The 17,260-nt window shown below is 57.6% G+C and overlaps 1 protein-coding gene across 1 annotated transcript; it reads left to right on the forward strand.

Moving 5' to 3' along the window:
- The first annotated feature begins 28 nt into the window (after positions 1 to 28).
- Positions 29 to 2,410, forward strand: CDKN1C (cyclin dependent kinase inhibitor 1C). Its single transcript, XM_019667320.1, has 4 exons — positions 29 to 196; positions 383 to 1,002; positions 1,496 to 1,630; positions 1,726 to 2,410. Exons 1-3 carry the CDS (start codon positions 81 to 83, stop codon positions 1,627 to 1,629), a joined length of 870 nt encoding a protein of 289 aa, XP_019522865.1. The 5' UTR covers positions 29 to 80; the 3' UTR covers position 1,630; positions 1,726 to 2,410.
- Positions 2,411 to 17,260: the final 14,850 nt, after the last annotated feature.

The following is a 17,260-nucleotide window of genomic DNA, read 5'->3' on the forward strand; positions in this document are numbered from 1 at the left end:
GGGGGGGGGTGGGACCCTCGCATATAAAGGGGCGCGCGAGGGCTGGGCGTTCCACAGGCCAAGTGCTCTGCGCTCGGTGGATGCCAGCCAGGCTAGAACCAGCCGAGCGAGCGAGGACAGGCACCGAGGGGGCGCGGCCGCCGGCCGGACGACACAGCGAGCGAGACGCAGGAGCCGTCCACGGCCAGACAGCCAGGTAGCCGCTGCGCCCACCCTCCCGCCGCGTCCCTTTGCAAATGCAGACTCCAGCTGCGTGGGGTCTCACTTGCTCCCGGCCTCCGCCCTCTCCTCCTCCTCCTCCTCTCCTGTTCTCCCCTCTCCCCTCCTGTCCTGCATCGTGGCCCTCGCAGCCCCTGGCCACGTCCGACGTGTGTTTCTGCAGCTCATCGGCAATGGAGCGCCTGGTCTCCCGCCGCACCTTTCCTCCGTTAGTGCGTTCCAGCGCCTGCCGCAGCCTCTTCGGGCCGGTGGACCACGAGGAGCTGAGCCGCGAGCTGCAGATGCGCCTCGCCGAGCTGACTGCCGAGGACCAGCGCCGCTGGGACTACAACTTCCAGCAGGACATGCCGCTGCCGGGCCCGGGGCGTCTGCAGTGGACCGAGGTGGACAGCGAATCGGTGCCCGCCTTCTACCGCGAGACGGTGCAGGTGGGGCGCTGCCGCCTGCTCCTGGCGCCTCGGCCCCGCCCGGACGGCGCGGGCGCCAACCCGCCCCCCGGGCCGCCGGCCGAGGAGCCCCTCGACGGCCTGGGGGAGGCGCCGGCGTCGCCGTCTAGTGGCTCGGCCGCGGCTCCGGCCCCGGCCCCAGCCGCGGCGCCGCCGGAGAGCGCTGAGCAGGAGGCGGGCCCGCCGCCGCGCGGCCAGGAGCCCCTCGCTGAGCCACCGCACTCAGGGGTCTCTGGGCGCCCCGCGCCGGGCACCGCCGCCACCAGCGCCGCCGCTGCCACCAGCGCCGCCGCCGGGGGCGCCGCGATCAAGAAGCTGCCGGGGTCGCTCATCTCCGGTGAGTCCCGCGCGGCCCCGCCCCGGCCCTGCTTTGTCCGGCTGGCCGGGCTCCCCGGCCCTCGGGGGCCTCCCTGGGTCCCCGCCTCCTCCCGTGGCATTAAAGGGCCCGTAGCGCGCAGGGCGCGGCTGCGCTCGCACCCGGCCGCCGCCCTGTCGTGCTCGCCAGCCGCTGGCGGGAGCGGGAGAGACGGGAGAGCGCGCTCTGGCCCCCTCGGAGCGCGGTCCCCGCCTCGGCCACGGCGGCCCCTCCCAGGGCGCGGCTCGGCGCGGCGATCGCGGCGCGGAGGGGGTTAAGCGCGCGGCGGCCCCGGGGGGCTTGGCCGCGGGACAAGGGGAAATGCTTACACAGCACATTGCGCGGCGACGTAAACAAAGCTGACCCGCCGCGGACCTTGGCGCGGGCGGGGACAGCGCCCCCACCGCGGCCGGGCCCCTCTTGGGTTCCCCCCGCCCGCCCCGCCCTGACCGGCCGCGCGCGCTGTCGCCCGCAGATTTCTTTCCCAAGCGCAAGAGACCCGCGCCCGAGGCCAAGGCGTCCAACGAGGTCCCCGCGGGATGCACCGCGCCTGGCGGCGCTCCAGCCGTCGGCTCCGCGGAGCAAACCCCGCGCAAGCGGCTGCGATGAGGTGAGTGCGGCGGCGGGGGCCGCGCGGGGAGGGGCCGCCCCGCGGGGTCCCCGCAGTCACCGTCTCCTCGCGCTCACCGCACTTTTCTCCCGCAGCCTCGCGCCCAAAGAGCCCTGAGGGAGCCCGCTGGGCAGCGGACAGGAGAGGAGCGCTGGGCCTCGGCTGGGACCGTCCATGTAGCAGCAACCGGCGGCAGCTGCCACGGAGCAGCGTTCGGTTTTGTGTTTAAAGTTTGAAAACTGTGCAATGTATTAATAACGTCTTTTATATCTAAATGTATTCTGCACGAAGAGTACACTGGTCCCAAGGTGTAAAGCTTTAAGAGTCATTTATATAAAATGTTTAATCTCTGCTGAAACTCAGTGCAAAAAAATGAAAAAAGAAAAAAAAAAGGAAAAAAGAAAAAAACATGTATATTTGTACAAAAAGTTTAAAAAGTTATACTAACTTATATTTTCTATTTATGTCGAGGCGTGGGCCGCTCTGCCACGCGATAGCTCGGTTATTGGTTATGCCAAAGGCACGTCACCCGCATCTGGTTATCCACAAATGTAAATTTATTTTTATAGCGGACTCTGGGGGGTCGCCCGCCAGCCGCAGCTGCCGTCCCAGCCCATCTAGCTTGCAGTCTCTTCGCGCTTTCGCTGTCTCTTTTATTATTATGACTATTTTAAACTTGAAGACAAATCTGTTAAAATGGTTCCTGAGCCGTCTGCACCACTGCCCCGGCCCCTCGTCCGCCGGGTTCTAAATAAAGAGGCCGAAAAATGCTGCAACTCAGCTCTGTGTGCTTGTACTGACTCCAGCTTTCCTCTCTGCCACCCCAAAAGTTAGGGAGATAGGATGGGACACCAGGTGCAACCCCCAAAGGGGACTTTCTCCTGGCAAGGCTGGCCCGCGCCCACCTGCTTCAGGCCCCTAATCTAGGGTTGAGCGGCCCCGCCCTGCATCTGCATTTGTCACACACACACCCCCACATGCCGACCCCTCGCTCCAAAGCAAACACCCGCACCCCAGCTGCCCTGGGATGAGCCGAGATGGGGCTCAGGTGGGCACCCACAGGGGCTGGGCCAACACCGACCACCCCTGCACCTGACTGCAGTGCACCCGGGACTTGCACAAAATGGAGCCCTAATGGCTCCAGGGTCGGCAGCCTCCCTGGGCTGGTGTCCCCCAGGTTGGGGCTGTAGGACCCCTGATGTGTTCATGGCTTCGTCAAGCCTCACGGGGGGCGGGGGGAGGGGCAGCCTGAAGGTCTGCGGAGAGTGGGGAGGGGAGGACGAGGGGAAGAGCCCAGGGTGGGGGTGGGGGTGGGCTCTCTGCTTCTGCGGAAGAACTCAAGGCTGGTCCACCCTGCGCACCCACCAGCCTTTTGGTTTCAAAGTGCTCCCTTTTGGTCAAAAACGACATTTTTAAAAAATAGCTGACCTATAAACCTCTGAAAATGATGGCTTACAATGGAAAGGGTGACATAAAACAGCCAAAACCGATGGCTAACAGTATTTTTGTTGGTGCCTTGGAGAACTGGTGGTGTATTTTATTAAGTTACCAGTTTGGGGGCTGACGTCCCCCACTGGTCAGGGACAAAGGCTGGGCTCAGCCCTCAGTTTTGGAGATGCATGTGGACATGTAATTAACCTCCCCCAATTGCCTAAAAGGGCCTGGCGGGAGGGAGATGGGGCCTGGCCCCAAGGCCCAGCTGGGGCCAGATGCTGAGAAAGGTCCCCCGCCCAGATGAGAGTGGGGCCCCTGTCCCCTTCATCTCTGCATCCGCCTGGCCATAACCCTGGAATCAGCCCTGTGTAGACCTGGCTTCAGCCTTCAAACCTCTCCTCCGAGGAGGGGGCCTCCCCTACACCCTGTGTGACCAGGCGAGACAGAAACACACTTTGGCTGACAGGGAAGAGGATGGCAGTTGACGGGGAGAGGGTGCCTGTGGGCACTCTACCTGAATTAAAAATTGGCACTGATGACAGAATCTGGAGGGTGGGCACCTCACAGTCCCCAAACACCATGGCTGCACAGGCCTTCTCCTGTGGGCTGGGTGGCCAGGGTCCTGCCTGGCTCTGGGGCTCAGCCCTGGTCCCCAGGCCAGGACCCTGGTGGTGCTGTGGCCTGCCTGCCTCCCAGCTCTGGGTGTCTTTCAAGGGTGGCTTTCTCCAAAACGGTGAAGGCTGTGAAAGGACTAGAAGGTGGTGACCACGAGTGTTTCTCGGACATTTCACCCCAGGCAGCAGCTGGCAGAGGATACCAAGAGGTCATCCTCTACTGGGAAAAAGCATTGGATTTTGAGTCACGCGTGTGACCCTGGGTACATGTGGCCCCGGGCAAGCCATTCTCTCCCTCTGTGGGCCTCAGTTTCCTGCCTTTGATGTCCTGTATGAGGATAATCATGGAGATAAGAGCATTTGACGGCACGTTGGCTCATCTGGGCGTGCCTTGCCATCCGGACGGGCCCTTTCCTCTCGGTCCCCAGGCTTGCCCAAGCCCAGAGCCCCTGACAGCTGGCACAAACATGGGGTGGGTCTGCCCTCTGTCACAGTCTGACTCCAGCTCCACTGGGGACCCATGATAATAATAATGATAATGACAATGACAACCATGACAAGGGGACATAATGGCTTTCAGCATTGGGTCCTCTCTCTGTGCCAGGCAAGTGCTGAGCACAATTCATCCTCAATGAGATCCTACCAATGTGGCCCCACCATCTCCCACCTATGTCTAGTGAGGAAACTGAGGCAGGGAATTACCTGCCCCAGGACATGCTGCCGACCTGGGCAGGGCCGGGGGACTTTGGAGCAGGGCTGCCAGGCTCCGGAGCCTGAACAATTGCACTGTGTGCACTGTCCTGTCCCTTGGAGGGTGGACGCGGGGGGTGGGGGGTGGGGAGCCAGGCTCCAGGACTAAGTGAGGGGTGTGATTTCACGCGTGCACACGGAGTGCAGTGCCTGGCACACGACAGGCTGCAGTGAACCTTAGGGGATAGGAAGATGCGTTTTCTTTACTGAGCATGTGTTATGTGCCAGGCATGGTGCTAGACTCCGTAGACATGGCCGGCAGCTTCCCATGGACTGAGCTGGCAAAGCAAAATAGAGAGCCTTTAACCTGTCAACTAACAAAGCAGTGACAGCCAGGCAGAGAGGCTGAGAAGGGACTGCCTTGGGAAGTGGTGGGCACAGCTCTCCAGCTGGGTGCTGAGGAAAGCCACAGCAGGACGTGACAGAATGTACAAAGGTGGGATGGAGCCTGGAGCTGAGCGAGGACAAAGGCCATTAGGAAGGCAGGGGGAGTGTTAGAGCCAGACCATGGGGAGGGAGAGTGGGGACCAGGGGGCTGCTTGGGGACAGTCCCTGGTGCTGGTGCGGTTCTGGCCCTCGGCTGGCCTGGCCCGGGGGTGGGTGTTGGGCCTGCACATGGTTTAAACATTATTCAATGTAAGAGTGCCTTTGGGGGTGTGCCTGCAGGGCCTCCGCATTCTCTGTCCTCTCCCCCTGGTTTTCTGGACCTTCCTGCAGGCTGATGGGCTGGGGTTAAAGGTTGGATTTTATCTGCAGGCGTTGAAGCAGGGGTGACAGGAGCCGAGGGGACTTAAAAAGCACCCTTAGGCTGCTGGGTGGAGAGACACATGGGGGCCAGTTAGAGGCCCCTGTGGCCATTCAGGCTGAGGTACCAGTTTGGCAAATATTCAAGTGCTTCCAGCATGCCAGACGCTGCTCTGGGCACCAGAGACTCAGCAGTGAATGAAAGGGACACAATTCTCTGTCAGCAGGAGCTGCCTCTATAGTGGGAGGTGACACAACAAAACCTGATAAGTGAACTATAGCCAAGGTGATAAGCATTAGAAGTACAGAGCTGAGCCGAGGCCAGGGGCCTACTGTTTAGAGCAGGCCAGTCCAGGAAGCCCCCCTCCAGCCCCCCAGCAGGTGACACCTGTGCTTGGCTGAGGGGCAGAAGCCAGGAGTATTAACTGGGAGAAGATGGGTTTCAGGTAGAGGGAACAGCCTGTGCAAAGGCCCTGAGGTCTTTCATGGGCTAATGGACCATGGGGGCTGGAGCAGGAAGGGGGCAGGGGAGCTGTGAGATACAGTGGGAGGGAGAACTGGGGGGACTTGCTGATGGACTGGATCAGGGTGGGGGTACGGGAAAGCAGGCCGGGAGGCCTGTGAGGTACCTGGTTTTGGTCCAATCTCTGGGAAGCCTTCCCAGGGAAGGGGAGAGCAAAGGGTCACCGCCCTTTCTTGTAGGCATAAATTGTAATTCAGGCCACCCCTGCCCTGATTTCTACTCTAAGCTGGGCTCTGGGGACACCAGGACACATGCTTAGTTTTTGCAAGAGTCCTGCCAATGAGGTATCAGTACTCCACATTACAGGTGGGGACAGCGAGGCTCAGGGACCCAAAGCACGTGACCTAGGGTCACTCACCGGCAAAATACCCAGGTAGACCACAGCCTCGGCTGCTTTCACCGATTCTGTCCCGAGAGGACTGTTTTTTAAAACAGACAAACAAAAAATTAAATACATTATTATTACCTAAGTCTATATTCTGTATAAGGGTTCCCTCTTGGTGTTGTGTGTCCTATGGGTTTGCAGACGTATAATGTTCTGTATCCACAATTACACAGCCTCACTCAGGGTAGTCCCATCACCCTAAGAAGGCTCTATGCTCCGTCCGCTCACCCCGACCTGCCCACCCTCTGGACAACCCCTGGTCTTTTCACTGTCTCCGTAGTTTTGCCTTTTCCAGAATGTCGCCTAGTTGGAATCATACAGCATGTGGCCTCTTCAGACTGGCTTCTTTTAATCAGTGATGTGCATTTACTTTTCCTCTGTGTCTTTTCAGTGTTTGAAGGCTCATTTCTCTTCAGCACTGAGTCATATTCCACCGTGTGGGTGCCCCACAGTTTTCTCATCCGTCATCTGCTGGAGGACGTCTGGGTTGCCCACAAGTGTGGGCAGCTATGGCTACAGTGTGGTACAGGTTTCGGCGTGAGCACACGTTCTCACCTCCTCTGGGTAATTCATACCAGGAAGCATGGCCCGGGTCGCATGGTGAGCGTGGCGAGCTTGGTAGGAAACCGCCTGAGTGGTCACAAAGCTCTGCGTTCCCACCAGCCAAGAGCGAGAGCTTGTGGCCCACACACTGGTTTGCAAACTTTTCTCCTGTGGGCACCACACCGACCACCAGTTTTTAGGTGAATTTAAGACAGAGAGAAAGCTCATTACAATTTAGACACAAGGATGAGCCTAATTAAAACGGAGCACCACCGACGGTGGCTTTATCGCAGGACCTCGCTGGTTGGACGTGGCTGGGACGGAGAGCTCAGGCCACGTGTGGTCAGCCCCTCGTCCAGCTGGCTCTGTGAGGATTGGGTTATTGTCTAAATATTAATAGTTGCTGCCTCGCCCTGTGGGAGGATTCTGCATCTCCTGCCTGTTGATATCAGACTTGGCCACGTGACTTGCTCTGGCCACTGAAATATAACTGGCATGACATATGCCACTGCTGAGCAGAGGCTGCATGAGCCAGTGTGTGGCGTCACCCTTTTGTCCCTCCACTGTGAAACCAGCAGGGTCCCAATAGGGGCTGTCCCTCCCACTGACATGCAGTGGAACCCAGCCACCAGGGATGGGACTGTCCACCAGGTTGGGACTGTTACACTGAGCGACAAATTCTGTACCGTTGCTGTAAGCCATGGAGTTTTTTGTTATGCGGCAAAAAATTGACCAAGCTGACAGAGACACCTTCTCTGATCATCCCAACTCACTGCTTCAGGTTTCCAGGGATGAAAGCACTTTGTTCCGGCAACTGGGACACGTGTCCAGAATGATGGGCCCCTCCCCGAGCACTGCATTCAGGATCCCCCAGGTGCTAAGTGCAGCCTGTCACATAGAAGGGTTGGCAGGCTGAGACATTAGCGTGTGGCAGGGTCCCATGTCCTCTCTGCTGGCCTGTTTGTATGTGCTTTAAAAAGTGTCCAGTGGACAAGGCAGAGAGCACTGGGCGAGGAGCTGCAGGGGGGACACGCAGGCCTGGGAGAGCACGGGCAGGACGAGAGTGGCCCAGATCGGACCCCACCACCGGTGCGGTGGCCGTGGGCTCAGCCTCACCACTGGGGCTCATTGTCCCGGGGCTCAGACCGATGATAGGCTTCCACGTGGGTGAGATCGCTTGCAGCTGTGTCCGCCTGTCTTCCGCGTGCCACCGCACCTACAGGGCCGGTGTTCCAGGGCCCAGGCTCAGGTTCTTAGGCACCGCGGGACAGGGCACTGACCCCACCGCGGGAGGGCTGGCAGCTGAGGGCTCAGAGGAGTTTTCTCTAGAACCGTGGATGACCCAGCTCCAGGGATAGTGGGTTTGGGAGACAACGTCTGGCTCTTTGCCTTGAGCAGACAGCTCTGAGGGACCATCCCAGTTCCGGGGCCTCCGAGGGCCTGGCTGAGGCCTTTGTCTCATCTGCACCACAGCTCACCTTCTCTCTCTTCCCAACCTGCTCCTCCACTCCACGGGGCGGGCAGGGGAGGGCCTAAGGCAACTCATGCACGCGCGCACACGGACATGCAGACACAAACACACATGGGCACACACAGACATGCACATGGCACGTACACAGAGACACACGGACACACAGACACAGACACACACATACACACACAGACACACACACGGATATACACACAAACATACACATGGCACGTACACAGAGACACACAGACACACAGACACACAGACACACACGGACACACACAGACATACACACAAACATACACATGACACGTACACAGAGACACATGGACACACATACACACACATGCAAACACACGGACACACAGATACGAACACACACGGAGACACACAGACACAAACATACACACGCACACATAGACATACACACAGCACATATGCAGAGACACATGGACATGCATACAGACACAGACACATGGACACACAGACACAAACACACACATGTCCAGTAACTCATCTTACGTCTGTCTTTGATGAAGGGGGAAAATGATCAAGATTTGGGACGGGTCACAGTCTCAGCCTGAGCACTGTCCCCACGGTTGGGCAATCGCTTATTCTGAAATTTAAAACTGGTGTTATTCAGGTCTCGAAGGGAGTGTTTTAATGGTGGTCGAGACACTGATTATGTCACAGGGATATGCTCCTTGACATAAGAAATAGAAGTGGCCTCTGGTGGCCTTCATGGCATCAGGAAGAGATACTTTGATCTTCGCCAGTGGCTGAAAGTCATCAGGTGTAGGCCCTTGTCCCCAGCGGCCAGCCCGCTTCAGTGTCCAGTGGCTATGTATTCACCACCCTTCCCCCATCACAGCCACAGCTGATTGTTCAATGCTGGGGACATTAAGCCAGGTGAGCGCCAGTATCCGCTACTTCTCTTCCATCCGCAGAAGGACGTCTGTCCCAGAGGTCTCTTGCCAAGTAAAAACTATCCCTGTGTTTTGTGGTTCAGGACAACAGTGTTGGTTATACCTGTGATGCTAAGAGTCAGGAATCTGGGAAGCGCTGGCGGGGAGCTTGGCTCTGCTTGATGGGGTGTCAGCCAGGGTGGTTTGGTCAGGGTCAGGGGGATGGACTTCTAAGATGACTCAGCAGAGCCAGCTGGGGCCTCAGTTCCTCCCCCTGTGGCTTCTCCATGGAGCTGCTTGGGCTTCCTCACAGCGTGGCAGCTGGGTTCCCAGGCATGCGTTCTGCTCCAGGAGCCTGCAGGAGCGGCAAGGCCTCTAACAGCAGAGCTGCGAAAGGCCTGGGCAGCAGTGTCTGCTGCCTCATTGGACGAAGCAGGTGCACTGCAGAGACCGCCAGGACCCAAGAGAGGAGACCCGCGCTGCTGCTCCAAGGAGCTCACAGCCTTCTAGGCACGCACCCTTCCTGGCAATGCCCAGCGCTGGTGCTCAGAGCGCCCAGCACATTCCCGGCGGTTTCCTTCAGGACTCACGACACAGTTGTTACCTAAATTAAAAACCAAATTGTTGTCCTTCAACATGATTTTCAGGAATAAACAGAAAGGAAGGTCCCTCAGCACTTCATGTGTTGGAAGTGACCAAACACCAGGTGCGGCTTCTTGCTCAGACATCAGAGCTGGGTCCAAGCGAGAGGCAGTGCCGCGGGCACGTGTACATGACCCCGTGGACCCCTCCTCCCAAGGCCACTGAGCCGGCGCCATGGCAACACCTGATAGGGCACGCTGCCAGCAGCCCCATCTGCCTTCTTTTATCGTATGTGTGTGTATTGTAATATGCACACAACACACATATACATATATGTCATTTCTCCTGTTTGTTAACTTTGTAGCTGGTTTTATAATTTTTCAGCAATAGTAACAGTATCCCTTGTACCGCCTTTAAAAAAATTCTTATGGGAACTGGCAAACAAACACGAAGTTAACAGGGCAGTGCCCTGAGTTCCACGTGCTCAGCAGCCAGGGTCAACAGTCGTTGGGATCTTTTCTGATCTTGTCCACCTGCTTCCCTCCCCCAACTTTTACTCAGCATTTTTTTTTTAACATTTTATTGGGGAATTGGGGGAGGGGAACAGTGTTGGGGAATTGGGGAAGGGGACCAGCCAAGTTGTTGCTCTTCAGTCTTTGTTGTGGAGGGCGCCAGTCGCCATGTGGTTTCCCGTCGGCAGCTCGTGGCCTCTAAGCTCAAGGTGCTGTGTTCAATCTTAGTTGCGGGTGGGCGTAGCCACCATCCCATGCGGGAGTCGAACCAGCAGCCTTGTTGTTAAGAGCACACGCTCTATCCACTGAGCCATCCAGGCGGCAGCTCAGCTCAAGGTGCCGAGTTCAGTCTTAATTGTGGGCGGGCGTAGCCACCATTGAACAGGCAATCTTGTTACACCAGCTGAGCCGTCCTGCCACCTGTTGGCAGCTCAGCGACAGCTCAGCTCGGGCGCAGCGTCACTGGCCCATGTGGGAATCGAACTGGCGGCCCTGTTGCTCAGAGCCCGCGCTCTTAAGCCAACTCTTAATCAACTGAGCCACTCAGGCCGGTCCCTTAGTAGTTTTGGAAAGCAATCCCCAGACCCCGGGTCGTCTCACGGGCAAAATCCATCATTGCAAGTCGAGCAGGCGTTGTTCCTACAAGTGCCACGTGGACCCACTGGGTGAGGCAGCCATGGTCCCTCCCTCATCTTCAGGGCAGCGTCCATCAGCTTTGACCTGGAATCCATTCCTTCCTTTTATTCTAGGAGAATACTTTGGGGTTCAGGGGAGGCCCTGTGCTGTGTTTGAAAATGACACAAAACCATGGCTGACCCCGTGCCACTGCTACGCCAAGTTCCCTGAGACCTGGGCCTGTGCTGCTTGGTGGGTAGTCCCTGCGTGTCGAGGACATTCCATGTTCTCCCTGGAGTCCCAGCTGGTCGATATGTCACTGCTTTTCTGAACCTCTTTTGAGCCATCGGTCCACTTTTAGTGACTGCCACGGTAATAAAAACGTCATACGTGTAAACCATCTTGTGCAGACAGTGGAAGGCATGTCAGAGGGAGCTGACCTTGGCTGCTCGGCGGCGCTGACTGGCCCTAGGAGCACATGGGGTCGCCTTTGTGGTCCATGCATGAACACAAATCACCTTCTCTCCCTGGAAACTGCCACCTGACTGCTCCTACTTCCTGTGATGGTCTGAGGTCGCCTCCAGTGACCTCGCCACAGAGGGGTTCTTAGAGTAGGGATGAGGCCATCATCAGTGGTACTGGGGGCCCAGGGCAGGGGCTCACAGTTGACATGGCAAACACACAGGGTGTTTGTACCAGTCCCACTTGGTAAGGGGGCAGTTGGAGCAGGGTCACAGTAGGATGACTTCCTGATTGTCTCCCATTTGGTTTCCCCTCCTTGCTGGGGTCTGATGCCCCCCCCAACTGTGGGACCCCTTCCCCTCTCTGAGCCACGGCTTCCCGTCTCTGAACAGAGGGTCTCTGAGGGCATGTGTAGCTCGAATGTTCTTTGGGTCTATGAAGCTGTCAGTTCGGTGGTTTGAAATCTGTCCCCAGCAGACACTGTGTGTCTAATGCTGACCCTGCCCCCAGGCCCTCCCGGATTCAGGCTTGGAAGACCTGAAATTGGTAGGTCTATGGGAAGGGGCCCCCACCCAAGGGCTCTGAGGCTTTTGTCCTGATGGTCACATGGCATTTCTTTCCCAACCCCAGACACTGCACTCTCTGGAGAGGCACGCATGGCCCAGATGGCAGAGCCTGAAGCCTGAGGGGGAACCTGCTCTACAGAGTCTGGAGGTGACTTTGCCTGTCACCTGGTGTCCACTGACTGAGGCTTCCTAGGGGGGGGTCATAGTGCACCCTGACTCTCTCTCGGACAGCACTTCCAGTGGACAGGGACGATGCACAGCTTCAGTGGCACGTCACCTGGCTCAACCCCTGTCACAAAGGCAAGTGTCTGTCTCCTCTGTTTTCTGTGCAAACTTCCCTCAGCCATGGTTCTCCTGTGCTAGGAGACCCTTTTATGGTCTATTATACCCCAAAGGGGCAGGGACTGTGTTCTGGGTCCCAGCACCCAGTTCTCAGCATGCACTGAACATACTTTCATAGCTTCTGATGGTTCTTTAAGCCCAGAGCCATGTGCCTGAACAAAAAAGAAAAAAGAAGAGAGAGAGAGAGAGAGAGAGAGAGAGAGAGAGAGAGAGAGAGAGAGAGAAGGAAGAAGAGAGAGAGAGAGAGAGAGAGAAGTGGGGGGGGGAAAAAAGAAACACCATTTGAATTCTGTCGAATGACTCTCCTTTGCTTTTTCTTTTGTTTTCTTTTCAGTGGCTCATTTCAGNAGAAGAAAGAAAGAAAGAAAGAAAGAAAGAAAGAAAGAAAGAAAGAAAGAAAGAAAGAAAGAAAGAGAAGGAGGGAGGGAGGGAAGTGGGGGGGGGGGAAAGAAACACCATTTGAATTCTGTCGAATGACTCTCCTTTGCTTTTTCTTTTGTTTTCTTTTCAGTGGCTCATTTCAGGGGTTTTCTTTCTCAGTTTTACACCTGCCACTTTGGGGGCTCCTGAACGAGGCTTAGGGAGCAGACCCCCACCCCCCCACCCCAGGCTCCTGCATTGGGTGAGGTTTCTGTGTGCTTATGGTGCCAGAGGCCCCCTCACACCTTCCACCCAGCTCAACCCACCATGGAGGCAAAATGAACAAACGAGCCCGCCCAAAGAGTAACAGAAAAATACAGGACCCGGGTCCGGGTGAAGCAGACCTCTGCGAGTTTCCATGGGGAGAACGGGGCCTCCCAGCCAGGAGCCTTCCTTGGGAAACTCGGTCTGAGGCCAGACAGGGCTGCCCCCTTGGAGGCCCGGGAAGAAGGTGGGGAAGGTGGGAGGAAATTGAGTTGGCTGGGCCGCTGCACAGGGAGGAACAGCGCCGGCGTCTGGGCGGGGCACCGAGGAGACCAGCCACGCAGCCTGGCTGGTAGAAGTCACTCGGGGTCAGAAATGCCCAGGCAGGAAATGAGATGCAACTTGTAAAAGACATCAGAGGACGTGGGAAACCATTCTTCTAATATGTCAGGGAAAGGAGAGGGAGTGGGCAAATGCTGGCCCTTTATTAGGGGACGGAATGGGGTGATAAGCTACGGCACTAGATTCTTGAAATAAAGATAATTACTTAAAAGCAGGAGGCAGGGGCCTGGGGGTGGGAGGGAGTGAGGACCTCTCTGCAACCAGGCGAGCCGAGGAACAGGCTGGGAGCCCTCCAGGTGTGCCCCTCTGCCTGGCACCTTGGCGCAGCATTTTTCAGCCTGGCCGTCTCAGCCAGTGTCTCCAGGCCCAGGGGTGTGGTGTTTGCCGGGTGCACACTGCAGGTCACCAGCGTCTTGCCAAAGACCTAGGAGCTGAATGCGTGCCCTTTCCTGGAGCAAAACCCCACCTGAATCTGTGTTCCAACACTTGAAGATACCTGAGAACAGTTCGGTGCCAAGAATAGGTCTAGGAGTCCGAGTCCAGCTCTCTCCATGGAGAGAGGCAGGGCGTCTGGCCAATCGAGAGGATGCTGCTGTAGTGGGAAGAGTTGACCTCAGCACCCTGGTCCACCGCCAACCGCACTTTCCCTCTGTTCAGGTTGCCGCCCATCTCCAGGGCCCACCTGTAGTTGGCTGCCTGGACTGCTCCCCGACTCTGTGGGTTGTGCCCCAAGGTAAGCCTTCCTTGCCTCGGCGGCACATCCCAGGTGGTGGCTCGGCCCCTGCAGTAGCTCTTGACCACTTCCTGTCTGTTTCGGCCATGGTTCCACTCTCCAAGGAGGGAGATTTGCAGCCACCAAAGATGCCTAAAGAACATCTGGGGAGACACAGAGCATGTCCCTTCCAGCTGGAGGCCTCAGCACAGCTTCTGAAAGGGGAAGTGGGTAAGAGGTGCAGGTTGCCCTGTGCTTGGTACCCAGGATGGGCAGGACGTTGGGCCCTGCTTTTAGGGGCAAGCAAGTCCCCAACTGGGCTAGGCCTTCAGTTTAGCAAAACGGGGCAGCGCACCACAACCCTGGGGGAGCAGCGAGGAGCCTGGTACTCCTGGCAGGGTGCTCTCTGGGGCCTTCAACGTTATGAACAACAGTTATTATAAACGGTAACAACTGGGGTTCAAAAGTTCAAGAATCTGGTTCAAAGGCAAGCCGGAGAGAGCGCCGCTGGGCGCGTGGGTGCCCCGCAGGACGGATGGTGCGGGAGGGTGCTGGCACCAGCGCGGACAGCAGCCCTGGGCACAGGACTCAGCGGTGGGAAGCAGCGGTGCCCCGCGGCCCTGCCCGGCTGACGGCGGACTCGCGGAGGCCGGCGGGCGGGAGCCTCCCCCTCCGGGCCTGGCCGTGCTGGGTTCGCCGGTCCGCGGGGAGGGGCGGGAAGGCAGCTGGACTCTGCGGCGATTTATGGGCCTTTCAGGCGAGCAGGTGCCTCCTCAGGCCGCCCATTGTCTCGCCCGCCTCACAAAGGGGCTGCTGCCGCCGCCGGGCCGGCCCCCGCTGCGGCCTGCACGGGCCATCCGTGCGCCCGCGCCCATCGGGGCGTCCTTGCGCGCGAGCTCCGTGCGCCCGTCGCAGGCCTCGCGCGCTGGGCGTCCGTCCCAGGGCACGACCGACCTGCCCGGCCCGCGGGGACCCCGCGCCCAGACCGTGCGCCCGCGGCCGTGGCGCCCGCGTCTGTCGCGCCGTCGGGCACTCGGCTCCGCCCGGCTGGCACGGCCCCGCGCCGCCGCGTCCCGGGCGCACACACAGGGGCCCATTCTTCCCGGCCCCGCGCAACCATATGGCAAATCCGCGTCGGCACAGCAGCCCCCGCTCATTCAGGCGCAGAATGTCCCGCAAACAGGGAACAATCACAACTCTGTTCGCGTCTATTATGGATGCGAACGGGCGAGAAGAAAAAAAAAATCATTTAACTCCAAGAGATAGCCAGCTAATTACCAACCATATGGGAGCCCCGATTCAAAGCCAGGCCGAGGAGTTCATTCTGAATCGGGCGACTTTATTAGGTACAGAAGACAGATGTCCCGACAGCACACGCATCACAGAAAATCGTGTCGGGGAGTTCTTGAAATGTCCGGGAGAGCTCTTTAAATATTAAAGACCCAGCCCTGCTGATGGGCTGGGCAGGGGTCCTCTGGGAGCTCCCGGGCCCGTGAGCAGGACCTGGCGACAGCGACTGTGGCAGACGCGAGCCCCTCCCCTCAGTGCTCAGGCGCCTGCGTCTCAGGTGCTCTGGGGGCCCAGGGAGGTGCAAAGGGAACCCCACGTGCACTGATGGCTCATTGTGTTTTTCTGGCGCCTCCGAGGGCCAGGGGATGACTCCGTGAGGGCATCAAGGCTCCACTTTCCTCCGAAGGAAGCCTCTGGAAGGAAGCTGCAGTTGGGGGTATCTGGTTACACTGGCCCAGCCAGAGCCCAGCTGAGCTATGGGGACAGCAGATCTTCCACTGGAGGTGACTGACTGAATGAATGAATGAGTGAGTGAGTGAGTGAGTGAGCGAGCGAGTTAGTGGCAGCCAACTCACTAGGAAAATCCCTTGTGGGGTGGGGATAACAGCGGAAGGAAAGCAGTCCTGATTTCTTTACCAGGAAAATAGCCTCCGGCCTTGAGCCTCCATTCTTTGAGGAAGGGTAAAGAAGTCTTGTTAGAGAGAGAGAAAATCTTTCTGTTTTCCATGCAGTGCAATTATGTTCCAGCTTTTTCTCCTTGTTATTCTTTTAAGCCAAATGTCTGAATAAAAGGATTATTCCCCGCCCCCCAGGCCTGTGGGGGCCACTGCCGCCCATGGCTTCCGCATTTCTTCTGTGAAAATAAGTGAGGTCAGCTGCCACTCAATTGTCGCAGCATATATATTTGAAAATTTAAATATTTGAATCAAAGGACGCAGGGGGATTTGCATTTCTGCCCAACGCGCGCACAATGGAATGGGTTCACTGGGAGTGAATTGTCCCCTCGCGGGAGGATTCTGCACAAAGGCCGCCAGCGCTCTCCCTTTTGTTTCTCCTGCTTTTGTTTTGCCTTGTGTTTTTCTTTCCTCTTACCCGCTCCCAACCAGGAGGGTGTTTTCTGAGACATGGTGACTGACTTTGGTTTCGAGGACATAAAGAAACATGGAAAAACTCCCCAGAAACGCTCACATCAGAGGCCTCTCTGGCACAAAAGCAAAATTTAATTGAACATGTGCGGGTGGAAAAAGAGATACGGGGGACTCCCGGTGCCACTAGAATGGGCTAATCAGCTGACTCCAGCTGGACTGGATGAGGCGCTTAATGAAGCCCCGGTGAGTGGGAGGGAGGCCCAGCGGCCCGGCTGCCTGGCCCGGCCCTCCAGGCAGGCCCTCATTCTCCAGGGCACCCAGCCTCCCCAGCCAGCCACATCCAGCCACATCCAAATCACTGTCCCCAATTAGCATGAGGGGCACACAGTCAACCGCTCTGCCCATGGCTTTTTTGTCTTGGCCTTGGAGGATGGCATTTTGGGGGACTCCCACGTTCACCATGTATCCCTAGGTGTTGGGACCATGCTTTTTTTTTTTTTTTTTAGTAGAGGGCAGTGTCACTGGCCCTCACATGTGGGATCTGACCCGAGGCCCTCTGGCATCCCAAGCCAGTTCTTAACCATCGCGCCACTTGGCCGGCCCGGGACCATGCTTTTAACTGAAGCCATTGTGAGGCAGCTTAACACAGTCAGAGGCCTCAGAGCCGGGTGTGGGTGAGGTTTCTGCTGGTCTGGAGGTCCGGGGCGTGAGGTCTCTCTCTCCACCCTGGCTACTGTGGGTCTGGACAGGTGTCTTGCCCTCTGTTGAGTTGGGGTAGGGTGGACACTGCCGTAGGAATTTGTTGCGGCTGCTGTAACCAAGTCCCACAGAGAATAAATCCCAACAATTTATTCTCTCCCAGTCCTGGAGGCTGGAAGTCCGAGATCCAGGTGTCAGCAGGGCTGGTTCTCTGAGGCCTCTCTCCTTGGCGTGCAGATGGCTGTCTTCTCCCTGTGTCCCCACATGGTCATCCCTCTATGAGTGTCTGTGTCCTGATCTCCTCTTCTTATAAGGACCCCAGTCACAGTGGATCAGGGCCCAGCCCAGTGACCTCATTTCAATGGAATGACTTCTTTAAAGGTTCCATCTCCAAATACAGCCACGTTCTGAAGTACTAGGGTGTTAG

Source organism: Hipposideros armiger, unplaced genomic scaffold (genome assembly GCF_001890085.2).
Source record: "Hipposideros armiger isolate ML-2016 unplaced genomic scaffold, ASM189008v1 scaffold_494, whole genome shotgun sequence".
Taxonomy (NCBI): domain Eukaryota; kingdom Metazoa; phylum Chordata; class Mammalia; order Chiroptera; family Hipposideridae; genus Hipposideros; species Hipposideros armiger.

What these genes read in the sequence shown, in the direction of transcription:
- CDKN1C (XM_019667320.1), top strand. Translation starts at nt 81, where the DNA reads ATGCCAGCCAGGCTAGAACCAGCCGAGCGAGCGAGGACAGGCACCGAG. An exon ending in GTCCACGGCCAGACAGCCAG is followed by an intron (nt 197 to 382) that starts GTAGCCGCTGCG and finishes GTGTTTCTGCAG; the next exon opens with CTCATCGGCAATGGAGCGCC. An exon ending in GCCGGGGTCGCTCATCTCCG is followed by an intron (nt 1,003 to 1,495) that starts GTGAGTCCCGCG and finishes TGTCGCCCGCAG; the next exon opens with ATTTCTTTCCCAAGCGCAAG.